The sequence below is a fragment of the Artemia franciscana genome, chromosome 15, assembly GCF_032884065.1.
Source record: "Artemia franciscana chromosome 15, ASM3288406v1, whole genome shotgun sequence".
In the NCBI taxonomy this organism is placed as follows: Eukaryota; Metazoa; Arthropoda; class Branchiopoda; order Anostraca; family Artemiidae; genus Artemia; species Artemia franciscana.
Window position 1 is genome coordinate 36,290,708 of NC_088877.1, and position 21,378 is coordinate 36,312,085.

General features: G+C 37.0%; 1 protein-coding gene across 5 annotated transcripts in view; it reads left to right on the forward strand.

The window, feature by feature from the left end:
• The window catches only part of LOC136036418 (solute carrier family 35 member F3-like), a 183,027-nt gene that overhangs the window by 149,693 nt on the left and 11,956 nt on the right, over window positions 1-21,378 (forward strand). For all 5 annotated transcript variants that reach the window (XM_065718638.1, XM_065718637.1, XM_065718639.1 and 2 more), the window contains exon 10: window positions 14,337-14,426. In XM_065718638.1, coding sequence (XP_065574710.1) covers window positions 14,337-14,426 — 90 coding nt within the window. The remainder of the gene's footprint in view (window positions 1-14,336; window positions 14,427-21,378) is intronic.

Sequence of the window (21,378 nt, forward strand, 5' to 3'; positions counted from 1 at the left end):
ACAAGAGGAAAATACGTGGTCTTAAACGAATAATACTAAAAAAGACTTTTACCAAATGAAGATATTATTTAAATCCCTTATGCGAAAATAATAAAATTTAAGTGAAATGGAGCCTCTAAAGGTCTAAAAGAAAAACCTTGGCCAAGAAAAACCTTGAAAACCCTTGAAAAACAAGAAAAACCAGAAAAACAAAAACCAGAAAAACCAGAAAAACCTTGAAAAACAAGAAAAACCAGAAAAACCTAAAAAGGCCAAAAAGAAAACCTTACGGAGTCAAGTTTCAAGGAAGTTTGCAATTTTACAATCCCTTCACATAAGTAAATGCACGTACAAAATTTTTATTTCAAACCATTGAACCACAGAAAAAATTGCCAAACAAAGACAACATTTGAGATATCTGCTCTGAAATAGTATTAAATCTGCATCTTTCCTAGCCCAGTAATATAAAACGCAGAATGTAAAGCTGAATAATAAAGTCGGAATTGGATTTTAGTAGAAATATTAAGAAGCAAAATACAAAATGCTAAGTTTTGAAATACCAAGTTTTATCAAACAGTTCGTAGTAACGAACTGTAGTAGGGAGCGACCCGGCTCAATAGTAACCGAAAGTCTAAAAAACGGAATTTTGATAGCAATAGTTACATCACAAGAATTGCATGTGAGAAAGAATTTGACTCTTTCTCACAACTCTACTTTTTGAAACAATAAAAAAAAACTTTAGCGTAAAGAGCGAGGTGCTGAAGAGGGGACAACCCCTTTCATATACAGAATAATTTCTGTTCGTTTTAATTTTTAATGTCGCTCCTTACTTGCAGTTAAAAAAATTTTTAATTTCTGAACGTTTTTGAATTAATACATGTTTTGATTTTGGCTCACCGCACATGAACATTTAAAATGAAATTTGCATATTAATATTTATTTTATGGCTAAATGGCTTTCTCGTAGTTTTTATCGGACAATTTTGAAAAAAGGGGTGGGGGAGGAGGCCTAGTTGCCCTCTGATTTTTGGTTACTTAAAAAACTAGAACATTTCATTTTTTTACGAACGTTTTTATTAGTAATAAATATACGTAACTTTTGAATTAACTAGCCTAAAGAACTTCTATATTTGTATATTCTTATTACGTATATGAGGGAGTTCCCCCCTCGTCAATACCTCGCTCTTTACACTAAAGCTTCAATATGGTCCCAATTCCTTAAGAATGACCCCTGAATCACAAAGGCAATAGAATAAATAGTTGAAATTGCTAAAAATACATTGGCGTATCAATCTCGTTACTATCAGTGTTTTCTAGGATTATTGTAAAAGTTTTCTGTTGGAGACTGTCAAGTTTTTTCGAGGCTCGAAATATTTTCCTTGAAAACCAATACTGATTTCGTAAGAATATGTCAAAAAGTTCTGCTTTGGAAGTTAGTCAATGCAAATGTTTGCAATAAGGTTTTGAGATTCATTCAATCTTTTCTTACTGGTAGAATGCAGTGTGTGTCTACTAATGGCGATATATCAGGGTTTAGGGAAGTGAAATATTGAGTGCCACAAGGATATATCCTCGGCTCATTATTTTTCCTTGTATATATTAATGATTTGCGTAATACTTTTGATTTTCTGGATGTTAAACTGCCATGTGGAGAGATTGCAAGTGAAACTTCAATTAGGAAACTTCTAGCTATGTTTGCAGATGACACGCAATTTACAGTTGCAGCAAAGACCTAGAATCACCTAATGTCAACACTGAGAGAAGGCCTAAGTCAAATTCAAATTTGGCTATAGGCCAACAGACTAATTATTAATCTTGATAAGTCATCAGGTATTGTTTGTGGTCGTTCCAAGAATTATTATCCGTGGGTTCAGGGCTTAACTTAAGGTGAGGTTATTGTTCCCAGGAATGCTGAGGTCAAATACTTAGGAGTGTGTATACATGAAACTCTGTCTTTTAGGACATATTTTAAGGTTATTAGCGGTAAGATTTCCCGTAATGTCGGAATGTCGTAGAATTTCTCTATTATTCATCCGTATCTTTTACATTGTTACGCCGTTTGGTCAAATACATTTTCTCCCCACCTTCGTTCTCTTCGTGTGTTGCAAAATTCAGTTATGCGGATTTTAAGTCGTGTTCCCAGCCGTGTTTCAGTCAGAGAAATATATGTAAAATTTAGAGTTGTATCAGTGTTTGGCTTACTCTTTTACAATAATGTCAAACTAATTTATCAAATCATGAATTGCAATCTAGGACCTAGATTTAGTTTTATGTTTCAACTAGGAAATTAGGTCCATAAATATTCAACTAGACTAGCTCAGAATGACAACTTTTGCCCCATTTGCATTCGCCTAGATTGACCAACAGTAAACAATAAGATCAGTTTTGATATTTGGCTATTGAAGAAAATTTTAAAATCAGTAAAACAGATGATGAAATGGTTGACTTACTTCGATAGAGGAGTATGATAGTGAAATACAGGACAGAAAAATTTGTAGTCGATCGCGCCATAGGATTCTTGATACGAGTAGTTAAACTGACAGTGATGAAAGCCCAGAAGAGTTTTGGACTCATGATTGTTATGGTTTTTGAGGCTCTACAATTCCTTCAAGGAAATAAGGATTTGGCTCTAAGGGCCCTGATTTTAATTCAAGGAATACTAGATTTTGCTCATGAAACCCTAGTCTTGTAACAATCCTAGGATTATTACATTCGGCTCACGGAGCCACTCAGCAACAGCAGTTGAGTAGAATAATAAAAAGCGGAAGATTTTTCCAAAAAGAAAAAAGGCCAAAACACTGAAATAGGCTCACTGAGCCTACATTTGGCTAACAAATCCGGCTCACGGGGCCACTAAAAAACACCGGTTAGCAAGAACATTAAAATTGATCAGGAGATCGCTCAAGCGTCAATGAATGTCCTAAAATTCATATAAAAAAAACTTGTGAAAATTGCAAAATGTGCTCTCTCTGAGCCACTGGAATTAACCGAGCTTAAAGAATTGCTTGAACGCCATCCTAAGCCAACCTATGGTGATAAGACTGTTATTTCCGACGCGAACAGTGAAATTTCGGTTTCTTGAAATTGCAAGGAAAATAGAGAGATACCAAGGCACAGCAGGAACAACAGGCTACTGTTTATTCAAAGCACTATGTTTTATAAGGAGTAAACACAGTATCTGAGCTGCCAAGGCACAACAGGAACAACTGGCCACTGTTTATTCAAAGCACTATGCTTTAGAAGGAGGAAATACAGTATTTGAGCTGCCAAGGCACAACAGGAACAACGGGCCACTGTTTATTCAAAGCACTATGCTTTAGAAGGAGGAAATACAGTACTTGAGCTGCCAAGGCACAACAGGAACAACTGGCCACTGTTTATTCAAAGTACTATGTTTTAGAAGGAGGGAACACAGTATCTGAGCTGCCAAGGCACAGCAGGAACAACTGGCCACTGTTTATTCAAAGCACTATGTTTTAGAAGGAGGAAACATAGTACTTGAGCTGCCAAGGCACAACAGGAACAACGGGCCACTGTTTATTCAAAGCACTATGTTTTAGAAGGATGAAACACAGTATCTGAGCTGCCAAGGCACAGCAGGAACAACTGGCCACTGTTTATTCAAAGCACTATGCTTTAGAAGGAGGAAATACAGTACTTGAGCTGCCAAGGCACAACAGGATCTACGGGCCACTGTTTATTCAAAGCACTATGCTTTAGACGGAGGAAATACAGTACTTGAGCTGCCAAGGCACAACAGGAACAACGGGCCACTGTTTATTCAAAGCACTATGTTTTTGAAGGAGGAAACACAGTGTCTTAGCTGCCAAGGCACAGGAGGAACAACTGGTCACTGATTATTCAAAGCACTATGTTTTAGAAGGAGGAAACACAGTATCTGAGCTGCCAAGGCACAGCAGGAACAACTGGCCACTGTTTATTCAAAGCACTATGTTTTAGAAGGAGGAAACACAGTATCTGAGCTGCCAAGGCACAGCAGGAACAACTGGCCACTGTTTATTCAAAGCACTATGTTTTAGAAGGAGGAAATACAGTACTTGAGCTGCCAAGGCACAACAGGAACAACTGGCCACTGTTTATTCAAAGCATTATGTTTTAGAAGGAGACAACACAGTATCTGAGCTGCCAAGGCACAGCAGGAACAACTGGCCACTGTTTATTCAAAGCACTATGTATTAGAAGGAGGAAACATAGTACTTGAGTTGCCAAGGCACAACAGGAACAACGGGCCACTGTTTATTCAAAGCACTATGTTTTAGAAGGAGGAAATACAGTACTTGAGCTCCAAGGCACAGCAGGAACAACTGGCCACTGTTTATTCAAAGCACTATGCTTTAGAAGGAGGAAACACAGTATCTGAGCTGCCAAGGCACAGCAGAAACAACTGGCCACTGTTTATTCAAAGCACTATGTTTTAGAAGGAGGAAACATAGTACTTGAGCTGCCAAGGCACAACAGGAACAACGGGCCACTGTTTATTCAAAGCACTATGCTTTAGAAGGAGGAAATACAGTACTTGAGCTGCAAGGCACAACAGGAACAACTGGCCACTGTTTATTCAAAGCACTATGTTTTAGAAGGAGGAAACATAGTACTTGAGCTGCCAAGGCACAACAGGAACAACGGGCCACTGTTTATTCAAAGCACTATGCTTTAGAAGGAGGAAATACAGTACTTGAGCTGCCAAGGCACATCAGGAACAACGGGCCACTGTTTATTCAAAGCTCTATGTTTCAGAAGGAGGAAACATAGTACTTGAGCTGCCAAGGCACATCAGGAACAACGGGCCACTGTTTATTCAAAGCACTATGCTTTAGAAGGAGGAAATACAGTACTTGAGCTGCCAATGCACATCAGGAACAACGGACCACTGTTTATTCAAAGCACTATGCTTTAGAAGGAGGAAATACAGTACTTGAGCTGCCAAGGCACAACAGGAACAACGGGCCACTGTTTATTCAAATCACTATGTTTTAGAAGGAGGAAATACAGTACTTGAGCTGCCAATGCACATCAGGAACAACGGGCCACTGTTTATTCAAAGCACTTTGCTTTAGAAGGAGGAAATACAGTACTTGAGCTGCCAAGGCACATCAGGAACAAATGGCCACTGTTTATTCAAAGCACTATGTTTCAGAAGGAGGAAACATAGTACTTGAGCTGCCAACGCACATCAGGAACAACGGGCCACTGTTTATTCAAAGCACTATGCTTTAGAAGGAGGAAATACAGTACTTTAGCTGCCAAGGCACATCAGGAACAACGGGCCACTGTTCATTCAAAGCACTATGGGTTAGAAGGAGGAAACATAGTACTTGAGCTGCCAAGGCACATCAGGAACAACGGGCCACTGTTTATTCAAAGCACTATGTTTTAGAAGGAGGAAACATAGTACTCGAGCTGCCAAGGCACAACAGGAACAACGAGCCACTGTTTATTCAAAGCACTATGTTTTAGAAGGAGGAAACACAGTACTTGAGCTGCCAAGGCACAACAGAAACAACGGGCCACTGTTTATTCAAAGCACTATGTTTTAGAAGGAGGAAACACAGTACTTGAGCTGCCAAGGCACAACAGGAACAACGAGCCACTGTTTATTCAAAGCACTATGTTTTAGAAGGTGAAAACACAGTACTTGAGCTGCCAAGGCACAACAGAAACAACGGTCCACTGTTTATTCAAAGCGCTATGTTTTAGAAGGAGGAAACACAGTACTTGAGCTGCCAAGGCACAACAGGAACAACGAGCCACTGTTTATTCAAAGCACTATGTCTTAGAAGGAGGAAACACAGTACTTGAGCTGCCAAGGCACAACAGGAACAACGGGCCACTATTTATTCAAAGCACTATGCTTTAGAAGGAGGAAATACAGTACTTGAGCTGCCAAGGCACATCAGGAACAACGAGCCACTGTTTATTCAAAGCACTATGTTTTAGAAGGAGGAAACATAGTACTTGAGCTGCCAAGGCACAACAGAAACAACGGGCCAGTGTTTATTCAAAGCACTATGTTTTAGAAGGAGGAAACACAGTACTTGAGCTGCCAAGGCACATCAGGAACAACGGGCCACTGTTTATTCAAAGCACTATGTTTTAGAAGTAGGAAACACATTATTTGATTTTTTAAATACAGTTTTATTCTATATGATGATAGCACTCAAATTGTTGAATAGATAGGATGTTTTCTGAACCAGTTTTTATTTTGTTTTGACCATTTAGCAGACCCATAAAGAGAAAAAAATAGGCTAGTATGTATTCTATACATCGGGTTTTTAATACCCGACCGGTACTCTTTGGAATCTAAAATTGAGTTAGTTGTTTGCTAATTTTGGAGCCCAAAAGTATCTAAAGTTGGTATAGTAGCTTGCTAATTCTGGTCTCCTAAGAAATCCAAATGATTTGATTTCAGATCTAACAATCTTTTAATAGGGCTCCAATGGGGAGGGAAAAACAAAATCTGTTCCTGTATTTTTCTCCACTACTTAATAGTATACATTACGATTTTATTTGAGTAGTTTACACTTCCGACTCGGGGAGTGGGATGGTATTGGGGCAGAGGTATTACATAAATGAAGATACGTTGCATGTTTCCTTTCATCTGCATTAGTAACTTTACTTAATTTAAGGTAGAATGTGGATTATGATTTCCACTTTTCTGTATTTTTTTTTCTATTTTGAAAGTGTGAAATATTTGTTTTCCTTTCTTAAGACAATTCCTCAATATCTGTTTTCCGAATAAAGGAAACAGGTTTAATTTATTTATATTAATTAAATAGTTCGAGATGAATCAAGCTTTTTTTCTAAATTAAATAAAAAAACAAGTTTTTTAAGTGAAAGTAAGGAGTGACATTAAAACTTAAAACGAACAGAAATTACTTCGTATATGAAAGGAGCTGCTCCCTCCTCAACGCCCCGCTCTTTACGCCAAAGTTTTACTCTATCTTTCAACTCTACTTTTCAAAACAGTAAAAAAACTCTAGGTAAAGAGTGGGGCGTTGAGGAGGGAGCAGCCCCTTTCACATAAGAAGTAATTTCTGTTCGTTTTAAGTTAAAATGTCGCTCCTTACTTTCAGTTGAAAAACTTGTTTTTTTTATTTAATTTCTGAACGTTTTCGAATTAGTGCATGTTTTGATTTTGGCTCTCCGAAGATGAATAATTAAAACGAAATTTAAATATTTATTTTTTTTTTGGCTAGATGGCTTTCTCATTGCTTTGATCGAATTATTTTAAGAAAAAGGAGCGGGGGAGGAGGCCTAGATGCCCTCCAATGTTTTGGTTACTTAAAAAGGCAACTAAAACTTTTAATTTTTACGAACGTTTTTATTGGTAAAAGATATACGTAACTTACGAGTTAGCTTCCGTAATGAAATTCTGTATACGTATGTTTTTATTACGTAAATGAGGGGGTTCAGGCCCTCGTCAGTACCTCGCTCTTTACGCTAAAGCTTAAATTTTGTCCCAATTCCTTAAGAATGACCCCTGAATCACAAAGCCCGTGGAATAAATAGTTGAAATTACTAAAAATACTTTAGCGTAAACAGCGGCTATTAGGAGGAGGTGAACCCCTCATATGCGTAATAATTTCTATTCGTTTTAATTTTTAATGCTGCTCCTTACTTTCAGTTGAAAAAACTTTTTCATATTTATTTTTTCATTGTTTTTTTAAATAATGCTAGAAAATCCTGCGCTCCGTACATGAAAGTTTTCTTCCCCCATGACAAGTTCGTCCATGGAAAGTTCCCCCAACATATCCCCCTCTTCTCAACTTCTCCCCTCCCAACCAAAAAATTCCCCTTAAAACGTCTGTACACTTCCCAATAACCATTACTATATGTAAGCACTGATCAAAGTTTGTAACTTGTAGCCCCTCCCACGGGGACTGTGGGGGAGTAAGTCGTCCCAAAAGACATAGTTATAAGGTTTTTCAACTATGCTGAATAACATGGCTATCTCAGAATTTTGATCCGGTGACTTTGGGAAAATAATTAGCGTGGGAGGGGGATAAGGTGCCCTCCAATATTTTTAGTCACTTAAAAAGGGTACAAGAACTTTTCATTTCCGTTAGAATGAGCCCTCTTACAACATTCTAGGACAACTGGTTCGACACGATCACCCTGGGGAAAAGAAAAGAAGAAAAAACAAATAAACACGCATCCGTGATCTGCCTTCTGGCAAAAAATACAAAATTCCACATTTTTGTAGATAGGAGCTTGAAACTTCTACAGTAGGGTTCTCTGATACGCTGAATCTGATGGTGTGATTTTGTCAAGATTCTATGACTTTAAGGGGGTGTTTCCCCCTATTTTCTAAAATAAGGCAAATTTTCTCAGGCTCGTAACTTTTGATAGGTAAGACTAAACTTGATGAAACTTATATATTTAAAGACAACATTAAAATTCAATTCTTTTGATGTAGCAATTGGTATCAAAACTCCGTTTTTTAGAGTATTGGTTACTATTGAGCCGGGTCGCTCCTAACTACAGTTCGTTACCACGAACTGTTTGATTAGGTTTTGCCCGAAATAGCGAAAGAAGCCGACTTTCCTAAATTTAATCAAACATTCAAAAGCAGGGATTCTTTGACCGTTTAATATTGTTTATTTCTGTAAACTCTCATCTAACGACCTTCGCGGCACCATCAAGTTACACAATCTTTGTTTTATTAAAAAAGAAACTAAATTTATTTTAATCGAAAGTCTCGAATGAATATACCAGGCACAATCTTTAATGCAAAAAATAGACATTCATAGCTGAATGGAGCTTTTCCAGTCCAATAAAGTAAAAGAGAAAGACTTTTTGGGATTTACTTATGTTTTTTTCAGCAGGCAAAATCCTTTGATCATTAAAGAAATGATTCAAAAATCTTAGGGGAAAATGTTCAGTAACAAATTTTCTGAGTTTTATAGCCTCTTCAGTCTTGTGTATTATCTACCGACGTATTTGTTATTCTCTTTTCCCCCAATTTTTCTAAGCTTTAAACTTTTTCTGCATTTTTTCTCCTGTCAAATGCAATGGCTTCGAACGCTTTATTTTATTAGGGTTGACCAGGTCAAAATTTTTCAAAGCAATGTCCTGTTTGGCTCCTTTCATCTAGAAAGAATTTGAAGTTTGTTTCTATTGAGACAATGAATGTAATTGGCAGCGCCAGCAGCTTAGCATATATATATATATATATATATATATATATATATATATATATATATATATATATATATATATATATATATATATATATATATATATATATATATATATATATATATGTTAAAGATATTTGCTTATCCACAAACTATTGTGACACCTAAAAATACCAAAGGCATCAACATAAAACATTGTTAGGAGGGGTGTGCATAGCTGTGTCAGCCTCATGTGGCTTGGTGCCGCAGTGAATTATTCGTACCAATCGTTGTTGTTTGAAAATTAGGAAAACAATTAGTTAAGTTTGACAATGCTCTTGGCTCGTAAAATTTTAAACGTTAACAATCTGTTATTCCCAAAGACAAATACACTTGCATGTAAGCTAAGCCTTATACTTCTTACTTAGTTTGTTTTTCAATTTGATGCCTGCTACTATCAAAAACTGCGCAACTGAGTATGGAGGTTTATTTCACCGATAATTGAAATTTTTAAATTTTGCTATAAATGATTGAGAAAGTTTCAACTGCCCCAATTCACAGAAACATATTCCATTTCGACTGTTCTTGATATATTAAGGTAGCCAAAGTATGGCTAAAATCTGTCAGATGTGAATTTTTTTTTATGTTTTGAAGAGTTCTCGTCCCTTATTTTGGCTTAAAATGAGCTTTGTTTTACACACTTACTAATTTAAGCGGTAAATAAAGATAACACATTCTTAACCCTTCATTTCTGGGAGTGAGTTATGTATCGTGAAATTAATTAAAATATGTGTACAGTCAAGTACTGGAGCTTATATTTTCCACAAAGATTTTATAAAGTATTGAGAAAACATCATAGATGAGAAAGTGCTATCGCCAAGTAAGTTATTTAATAAATAAAAATACTAATCTCGGTAAAGCTAAAGTCGATGCTTCGGTGCCAAGGTCGTGTGACTTTGGATCTAAAGTCGGGGCAGTATCTTGCTAATTTAGATACTCAAAAAAATGAGTGTCTAAAATTGGGGATGCTGGCTGCTAATTTCAGTACTAAGTAAAATCAATAAATTATTTTCGATAACATATTAGTGCATACAACGTTTACCGACGGGATTATTCCTTTCAAAAACCACTTTACTTGGAAATCACAAGTCAATGTCGTAGAAGAATAAGGACAGTGAACAAATATTTGTGGAATTACTTTCTCCTCCTCTCCCTCTCAATGACTAAAAGTCGTTTCTTTTGCAGAGGAAAATTGTAGAATCAAGTTTTCTTGAGGTTCCCCACCGCTCTGAATAGTCACGCTAATAGTGAGGGTGGAAGAGGGTAGCAAGTGCTCCTTCCTAGATTTTCAAAGTTATGTTTTTTACATCTTCATTTTAAAAGCAAAAAAACGAAATAGTCCCTCTTCTAGATATTGAAAAACACCTTTTTTGGTATCATCGTTGAAAAATTTGAAATAATAGATGTAATCCTTGCCCCAACTGAATTTATGGGAACTGCTATAACTCAAAACAAAATAAGAAAAAATTCCGAATTGCAATCAAATTTACCGATGCCCTAAGCGGTAATAGCAACCTGTTATCTCAAGTCCAGATTCTTCTGGGTCTCGAAGTTAGCAAACTACTGCCTCGGTTTTAGAAACAGCACCGATCCGACTAGGGTGCCAAAACCAGATTTTAAATGAACCTACTAATATCCATTACAATTTAATGGTAAAGTGTTTGATAAATAAAGTACTCAACAATGAATGGGTTTAATAAGTTGGTAATTTATATTAAATCTAGTAGTGAAATACATTTACGCCAATCTTGATTCAGGGATCGCCAATATCTTATTTGATAGTCTATCAGGAATGCATAGAATGACACTCACAAAGCACTAAATACATCCCTATTTCTCGCTATGCGAAAAGACATGTCAAAATAATAGTTCCACACAAAGGATGCCTTGATGATAGAAAGGGCCATAGGCAAGTGTTATATCCCAGATTTAAAGCCGGAAGCTTAGGCTCACACATCCTTGACACTTAGACACTTCAACGATCACAAGATTGCAAGCCTCAAAGGCTGTTCGCTTCATCACTTTTGTCACAAACCATGGGGGATTCTGGAGGGGGGAACGACACCCCTAGCTATGGTGCACTATATTTAGTTTAAATTTACTAAGATCAATACGAATACTCCGAGATAGAAAATACCATCAGAGTTCTTAGGGCTATGGGACCAAGGAAAATTTCTATAATATTGAGAAACGAAACTTTTCTTTATGAGAACCGGACTCCAAGGAAATCAGCAACACTGTTTAAGGTCTAATATAGACTTGATTACAGTCCATGGCTAATTAAATGATCTTGCAAAGGTCTTACGTGTGATGTACTTCCTCCTACTTGTCCATTGACTTTTCAATTAGGCCCCTGATCACCTACGCCGATCAGGTAATGGAGTAGCTAGAGGCACCTGCTTGATGATGCAGTCGTTGAGTCTTCTCAGGACATGGACAAGTCAACACAGTCTTCTTTGTTCTTTACTTGACAGTCGTGGCGGTGGGCTCAATGGTACAGCAGTAGTGGTGCACATCAAGCAGTGGTGCACATCAACATTCGAAATTCTGTCAGAATATCATATATAACAGTTCGTGGTAACGAACTGTAGTAAGGAGCGACCCGGCTCAATAGTAAACGAAACTCTAAAAAACGGAATTTTGATACTAAAGGATACGTCTAAAGAATTGGATTTTTATGCTGATTTTAAATATATAGGTTTCATCAAATTTAGTCTTACTCATCAAAAGTTACGAGCCTGAGAAAATTTGCCTTATTTTGGAAAATAGGGAAAAACACCCCTTAGAAGTCATATAATTTTAACGAAAATAACACCATCGCATTCAGCGTATCCAAGAACCCTATCCACAGGCCCCCTCCCACGCTCATTTTTTCCCAAAGTCAACGGATCAAAATTTTGAGATGGCCATTTTGTTCAACATAGTCAAAAACCATAATAACTATGTCTTCGAGATGACTTACTCCCCCACTGACCCCGGGGGAGGGGCTACAAGTTACAAACATTGACCAGTGTTTATATACAGTAAAGGCTATTGGGAAATGTACAGACGTTTTCAGGGGGAATTTTTTTTTTTGGGGGGGGGGGCTCGAGTGGAGGAGGCTACGTGGGAGGATCTTTCCTTGGAGGAATATGTCTTGAGGAAGAAAAATTCAATGAAGGCGGTACAGGATTTTCTAGCATTATTATAAATAAAAAGCAATGAAAAAATAAATATGAAAAAAAAATTTCAACTGAAAGTAAGGAGCAGCGTTAAACTTAAAACGAACAGAGATTATTACATGTATGAGGGGTTCTTCTCCTCCCAAATATCTCGCTCTTTACGCTAAAGTATTTTTTGTAATTTCATCTATTTATTCTACGGCTTGTCTGACTCAGGGGTCATTCTTAAAGAATTGTGAAAAAATTTAAGCTTTAGTGCAAAGAGCGAGCTATTAACGAGGGGACAAACCCCCTCATATACATAATAAAAATATACGAATATAGAAGTTCGTTACCTAAGTTAATTCTTAAGTTACATATATTTTTCACTAATAGACGTTGGTTAAAAATTAAAAGTTTTAGTTGCCTTTTTAAGTAACCGAAAAACCAGAGGGCAACTAGGCCTCCTCCTCCTCCCTTTTTTTCTCAAAATCGTCTGATCAAAACGAAGAGAAAGCCATTTAGCCAAAAAAAAATCAATATACAAATTTTATTTTAATAATTTTTGTGCGGAGAGCCAAAATCAAACATGCGTTATTTCAAAAATGTTCAGAAATTAAATAAAAAAACTAATTTTTTAACTGAAAGTAAGGAGCGACATTAAAACTTAAAACGAACAGAAATTACTCCGTGTATGATAGGGGCGTTGAGAAGGGAACAGCCCCTTTCATACACGGAGTAATTTCTGTTCGTTTTAAGTTTTAATGTCGCTCCTTACTTTCAGTTAAAACACTTTTTTTTTCATTTAATCCTCAAGATTGACTGAAGAAAGATTCCCATATTAGATTGAAGAGGGATTCTAGTTGTTTTTCTGCAGAGTTTCGCGAGGCCTTACAGACCTCAGGAGGGAGATCATTTCGCCAGGAAACTTGTCCTGCATATAATTAGTCATCTACTACAAATTAATAAAACCTTCACTGTTTACCCTCTGCTGCGAGGCTCCAATTTGCTTTACATCTTTTTTCTTCCTTGGTCATTAGGCGACAACCTGCTTTTCGTTTGAGCCTGACTGATCGTGAGTGATGACCCAGTAATTTTGAAATAATGTAGAGTAAGGTCAAGGTGGTCACTGAGCCTAGAGCGTTTACCTCCATCACCCCCCAGAGGTAATAAAAAAGGCAACCTCCGGCCCCCCAGAGGTAATAAATACTCTCGTTTACCTGTAATGAATAACTGTTTTTCATAGGTAATAAATATTCACAAAAAAGCGGTTGCTTTTTCTTGTGACAAAAAAGTGGTCTACAGTTTCTCAAATCACAAAATTTAGGTGGGGGGGGAGATAAATTTTTCAAAATCTAGGGGGAAACATTGTCGTTTTTTATCGTTCTCAATTAAAATACTCAAAAAAGCTGTTTTCAATGAAAACACTGAAAAAACGTATTTTGCAAAAATGGTGCCTAATGTCTACTCCCCTTCCCCCGATTGACAACACTCCTTACCAGGAAAATCCTTCTGCCAAGGCTCTGAAGGAAAACAAGGTAGATACAGAAGTTGGACCAATGTCGCTCAGACTCGAAGAAATCAAATTTGTTTTTATTTCAGCTACTAATTATAAAGACAATTCTGGAGGATACATCTAGCTCAGTCATTATTAAAAAACACATCTGGCACAGCTTAGGTGCAAATTAAGAACTTTCCCTTAGTAAAAATCACCTTCCCTCCACACTGAAGTGGGTCCCTTCCCAAATAAAATTCTAACTCCGCCTCAACTATCCATGTGGACTTATTCCAAGATCTTGCGATTTCAGTCTTAAATTTGTGATCTGAGCATTTTAAACATTGCGCTAAAAATATATTTGGCACATATGTTACAATTACTTAATATCTCGGAATTTTGAAACATCGAGATCCTCTGCAAGTTAATTTTCGGATATTGTTTCTTTATGGCAACCCTGGCTTGACCCCAGTGGCAACCCAGACCTGAGATGGACTAGCAGTTTTAATTAGTTGTTTCTTTTCAGTTGCCACTCTATTAAGCAACTTTGGACCGTCCTTTACATTCGAAATCTTTGTTCATTTGGGGCTTGGCTTCGCTGTTGTCGTTTCTGCAAGTAAGTACAGTTTCAGATAAATATAAATCCTGAATTAGGCAGGTGTGTCGTTTGTGAAAGCATTATACTCTATATGCTTTTAAGAAAGACAGAAAAAAGTCTCTTTTTTATTTTATTTAATTTAAAAACCCTATCTGCATATTTCTACCATTATTTAGCCATATTTCTAGAGACATATTTCATTACCATATTTCTATAGACAAATTATTTTGTACTACTGACAGTAAGTTATATTTTAATATGCTTTTTAAATTTTAAGTTGCAATTCAGTTTGATTTTCGATTGTATAGAACAATTTGTCGGTATAAATATGCAAAAATGTTTGCCGAATAAAATAAAATAAAATTAAAGTTGTTTTGCGAAAGGAAAACAAAATTCTTTTTCATAGATCGAAACTCAGTCCCCTGGTACTATCGTCTAAATGTGGATTAAAGTCCCTTAGGGATACAATAGGGTTTTACAAAGAAACCAATTCCCTGTTTTCGCTATGGCACCTGATTACGTTTATTACCTGTTCTAAAAAATCATGGTGATTTGTTTCCTTCAGCTAAGATTTCTTTTATACCACCACAGTCCAATCTATTCCAATGATTTTTATTCCGGTGTCTCTAACTTCAGTCAATAAACGATTTATGAAAAATATTAGGGGAGTCAAAAGGGAGAACCATTTTTTTCAAAGTAGTGATCTATTTAAATGTGTTTTTATTTCACACCGGAAAATGGTAGTATGTTAACTTTCTGAGAAAATTATAGTGTCGTCTTCCAGAACAAGAGCTAAGAGCTCATATGACACTTGTGACGAGGCCAGAAGAGCCAAGAGCTCATATGGCATGAGCTCTGGCAAAATTCTAAGAACCAATAGATTGCTTTAAAAGAAAAATCAGAGGCTTAATGCCGGTCGGGATTTAAAATAAGAGCTCTGTGTCACGAGGTCCTTCTAAATATCAAAATTCATTAAGATCCGATCATCCACTCGTAAGTTAAGAAAACCTCAATTTTTCTAATTTTTCCTCTCCCTTCAGCCCCCCAGATGGTCGAATCAGAGAAAGCGACTTTATCAAGTCAATTTGTGCAGTTCCTGACACGCCGCCAATCACGTATCTACAACATTTATAAGCATTTTCCAAGATTTCTGGCTTCCCCCTCCAACTCCCTCCAATGTCAACAGATCTGGTCGGGATGTTAAATAAGAGCTCTGAGACACGAGTTCCTTCTAAATATCAAATTTCATTAAGATCCCGTCACCCGTTCTTAAGTTAAAATTACCTCAGTTTTTCTAATTTTTCCAAATTATCAACCCCCAGCTCCCCCAAAGAAAACGGCTCCGTTCCAATTATGTCAATTACGTATCTATAACTTGTGATTATTCTTTCCATCAAGTTTCATCTCGATCTCTCCCCTCTAAGTGTTTTCCAGGATTTCTGGTTTCCCCCTTCAACTCCCGTCAATGTCACCGGATCTGGTCGGGCTTTAAAATGAGAGTTTTAAAGCACAAGATCCTTCTAAATATCAAAGTTCATTATGATCTGATCACCCGTTCCTAAGTCAAAAATAACTCATTTTTTTCTAATTTTTCCAAATTAATCCCCCCCCCCCAACTCCACCAAAGAGAGCAGATCTGGTCCGGTTATGTCAGTCGCGTATCTTTGACTTGTGCTTACTCTTCTCACCAAGTTTCATCCTGATCTCTCCGCTTTAAGTGTTTTCTAAGATTTCAGCCCCCCCCCCCCCAATGACACTGGATCCGGTCGGGATTTAAAATAAGAGATCTGAGTTACAAGGTCCTTCTAAATATGAAATTCCGTTAAGATTCGATCCTTCGTAAGTTTAAAAACCTCATTTTTTCTATTTTTTTTAGAAATTGAACCCCCCCCCCCAACTCCCCCAAAGAGAGCGGATCCTTTCCGTTTATGTCAGTCACGTATCTAGGACTTGTGCATATTTTTCCAACCAAGTTTATTCCCGATCCCTCAACTCTAAGCGTTTTCCAAGATTTTAGGTCTCCCCCCCCAGCTCCCCCCATTGTCCCCAGACCCGGTCGGGATTTGAAATAAGACCTCTGAGACACAATATCCTTCCAAACATCAAATTTCATTAGGATCCGATCACCCCTTCGTAAGTTAAAAATACCTCATTTTTTCTAATTTTTCCAAGATAACTGTCCCCCCACTCCCCCCAGATGGTCGAATCGGGGAAACGACAATTTCTAATTTAATATGGTCTGGCTCCTGATACGCCTGCCAAATTTCATCGTCCTAGCTTACCTGGAAGTGCCTAAAGTAGCAAAACCGGGACGAACAGACAGACAAACCGACAGACAGACCGACCGGCAGAATTTACGATCGCTATATGTCACTTGGTAGCTACCAAATGCCATAAAAATTTATATATGTATATCCATACAATTAGTGCTTGTTTAGTAAGGCGGATTTACGAAACATCCCCTGCTCATGGGCACCCATAAGCTGGATTTTAGGGTAGGGCTTTCCTGGTCTAATCGGCACTTCTACTGCTATATAATAGAAATCTCAAACAGAACTATGAAAATATAAGGCAGCGTCATTTAGCCAGGGGGCTGGCGCCTCCCCCCCCCCTTTGCGTACCCATGCCTCTGCTACTCGGGGAGTGGCAGAGGAAGATCAGAGATACACCAGAGTAATTATATGTCAACCAGTAGAAATCAATGGATGCACGTCGGAAATTTTACGATAATAAGAATTTATTGAAAATGCTCTATCAATTATGCCAAAACTGAAACACAACAGAACTGATGTTTCTCCACCCCTTAGCGAAAAAAATGGGGAAACTTTGTTCTTTGAAATGGCTCTATGAACTGTTGTACTGTAAACAAAGGACTGCAGAGGGCTTGCTAAAGGGCGAGGCCAAGGATATCTTTTTCAATAGTACTTTTCTCTATCATGCAACTACAGAATATTAATCCGCAAAGAACAGTTCAAGGCATTTAACACTGTGTAGCAGACCCGAAATTCCGTAGGATTCGTTCTCCATCAGCAGGCCCTTATGCCACACTCTATTTAAATCATTTGCTAATCTTATTTTATTTCCAAGAATTAGAATCTCCAATAACTCCTGATGCTTATCCATAATTTTTTATAAGTTAAACTATTCTCGCTTGAGTTCACGCTGTTGATTCTTTAGCAATTTATTTGATTCCAGAAAATCGTGAAGTGTTGTATCGGAAACAATTTCGTGGAATTTCCAAATGAAGACGATAATGTTTATAGCCCAATTAGGGGCTTATTCTGGGTGAAAGGGTCTGAACCACCCCCTCCCTCCTCCCACCCACAAAAAAATCCTGGCTATGGCCCAGAGTCAAAGGCATCTGTTTTGAGGATTGAGGACAGAAAGCTATTTATCTTCAAACGAGGGGGTTTAGAGTAAAACCACAGTCTTAACACAGACTATATAGCAGCGTTTTAGGTAACCTAATAATCAGGACTTTATGTTCCACAGAGAATTAGGTCACATCAAACATCTGAAGTATTTTGTGGGGTATCAAATTAACTTAGTTGAGGCAAGGCTGTATCCAGGTGGTAGAGTTTGAGCCCCCTTTTCCCAGTGTAAGTCCGACTCGTATAAACGTAACAAAAACGAATATAAACAATTTTTGTATGTGTTTTTGAAAGTTTTTTAGTACCCTCCCCCCCCCAAAAAAAAATAGTAATAAAGCCTGGATACGTTTTTGAGTTGAGAACATTATCCTTTCCATAGCGGAAGTCAAGACCTTTTGATTTTTATCATCAAGGTTTGAAAACTAAGCATAGGATTTAACATGAGTCTTCGCCTATCCCTGTAGGTCTGAAAAAACATTACTACAGACTTGAAAAGCCAGTTAAACCTTCAAACGGCAGCAACAACCTCTTAAACGCTTTCCACTAAGGTCCTGACGAGATGCACTGGAGTGTATCGTCAAAGTGTTCTTACGTCTTCATCAAAACTTTCAAACTGTAGTGATTGCATGTTCAGTCGTTCACGCACTTAGACTTTTCTGCTCAGGCATGTCTTGTCATGGTGTTCCAGAAGGAGGACTTCAACTAGGCGGAAGTAAGAGGATTTTGTGAGCCATCTTCTCTTCAATATTGTAAGCTTTTCATATCATGATTTTGTTTTAATTAGGTAACATTTTTTTTTAGATTTGTAGCCCAAATAACATTTTGACGGTCCCAAAATCACCCTGCAAAAATTTCACGCTTCTAGCTTGAATACTTTAACTGCATAGTTTCTAGAAGTAAATTTAAAATAATCGACAAATAACCGTATTCACAGAGTTTAAAATATATAGATACTCAAATATTTCTACATATTTATCAAAACGACATTTTTCATGCTCTAAGGTCTTTTATCACTCAGTCTTCTTTCCAGTAGATCTATATTTTTCTAATGAAAAAGCGACATAGTTCTAAGATCAAGACCATTTTTCTCAAAAATCCTATTAGCCCTGCTTCGAATCTTTTAATCAGATTCTTTAATACATGTCAGTGAAGGAAAATTTTTCTCATGGAATGATTTTTTGTACATTATCCACTGATCTCTAGGGAAAGATATTAATTCCTATTGAATGAATACTGACAGGATATGTCCTTGTTAATCACAGAATATCGTGCACTGGCGTGTGAACAATTGAATATAGATTGCCAATCTCTGATAAAACCGTCGTAAGAAGACAAAAGAGATTTATTCGTATAGTTGTTCCTGATAGAAAGAAATTATTGGATACTTCATTCTGCTGATTTGCGATTTGACGAATGGGGCAGAGTCTCTTGTCTTTTTCTTCTGATTGATGGTACATCGAAGATGTCCAATTTACAATAGTATGACATAATATCAATTGGTTGATAAAAAAAATATTACATAGCCTTTAAGACTGCCATCTATATCACTCAATTTGCTGCCTTTTGTAGCCCCTAACAATTCCACACAGCCCCTTCTTAACTAGCACCAAATGGCAATTTCCAAATACAGAATAGGACCTTGGGTTTAAACAGACAGCAACCAATCATAGGTCAATGGTCATTGGTTCAACACGTAAAGAATGAACGACTCGATAAATCAACTTTTACGGAAATTCTACTATAAGGATTGGATGACATTCGGGTCATATGAAATCAAACTTGGGCAAGTCAAGTTGATCTTATGTGAGAAATGAAGTAAATTGTCGATTTATACTGAAAGTAAACCTCCTCAATCGTCACTTCCAGTTACCTGATCAACAAATGCAAACTTGGCAAAATCAGCTGATCTCGCAGGATACAGGGATAATAAACCAGCATCTAAAGCACGATAGAATTTGTAGTTAGGTTCATTATGACGAATTCTCTCTTTATTTTTAATATTAATCCATGATTTGGAATTCCCTAGAAAGAATTCAGTCTATGTTTCCGTAACAATTTCGTTATCACTATGTAGATAACTTCGAAGACCACACTGCCTTTCCATGACGAAAGTAAAACAGTTCAAAATAGGGATGATACCTTTTTATTGACAGTGAAATATAAAATTATTTAACTGGATATTTCGAACACATATACAGTGTTCATCATCAGCAGTAAAACTCGCTGATGATGAACACTGTATATGTGTTCGAAATATCCATTTAAATAATATTATATTTCACTGTCAATAAAAAGGTATCATCCCTATTTTGAACTGTTTTACTGTTATCACTATGTGTCGCCGCATCCCTTAATTTCATTCAATTGAAAAAAAAAGTCTTTTAAAATGAAAGCAAAGGGCTGCACCAAAACTTAAAAATATAAATTAATTAAATAAAAATATAAAATTAAAAATATAAATATAAAATTATTCTGTTAGAAGGAGGACTGCTTCCACAGCTTTACGTTAAAGCTTTATAATGCTTTAAAAGTACTTGTTATTCCAATTCAGCGGCGAACTTGAATAGTCGTTTTGAAGAGTTGGAACACGAAATTAAACTTTAGAGTGAAGAGCAAGAGTTTGAGGAGAGGACCACCCTCTCAAATGTAGAATTATATATGACGGTCTTAAGTTTTAAATCGTTCATTACTTTCCTTTGAAATACTGAATTTGTTTAGTTAATTTTATGTTCGTTTTTAATAGCATAACCAGGGTTACTCTATCTGCGAGGAGGGCTACAGTCCATTGAAGCCCACCCTTTTGAACGAAATTTACCTTTGGCAAAGAGACAGGGGCACCAGGTAACAAAATGTAGTGAAGAAAGAGCAATGTGTACTTTTCAAAATCTAGTGGGAGGGGGAGGGGCAATTTTATTGTATTTCACTCTTTAATCGAAAATAAACGGGGGATATTTTACAACGAAAATACAAAAACAGAACATTTTTGAAATCAAAGATGAGAGGACAGAAAAAATCCAAGGTAAAATTGCCTGAGAATGGCAATTATCCCTGAAAAAAATGCTCCCCTCTTCATATTCATCAGAAGAGGGAGGTCTGAAGCATCAGCAATTAATTATAGACTCATCATTTCCATGGCTTTCAATTCGAGTTTTTCAGACAAATCTTTTTTGTGGAGGCATTTCCTATGTACGCCAGCAAGAGGGTCAGAAGGGCAATACCCACTGGGAAACAAGAACCCATTAAACAATGAATATAGACAAGAAAAAAAATGTTCTAATTTAAATTTCGATGAAAACAAAGATTCCTTTAGTACTACCACTTCTCCACTCAGAAAATTTTCTGGCACCAATTATGATGCGCCTACCCCCCATATATGAACCTTTTCAACCTGTTAAAACATTAATGCAATCTTTTGTAATAAACAGAAAAAGATACTCTGCAATAGGAGGGAGCTATAACCTAACAGCATCCATATTGCAGGTGCACTCTAGGAATACTCTCAGGATTCTGTGGAGATTAAAGATCATTTCATACCCTCCCCCTTCCCAACCATCTTGTATATTTACCTGAAGGTTCACGAACGAGTTAGAACATTTTTG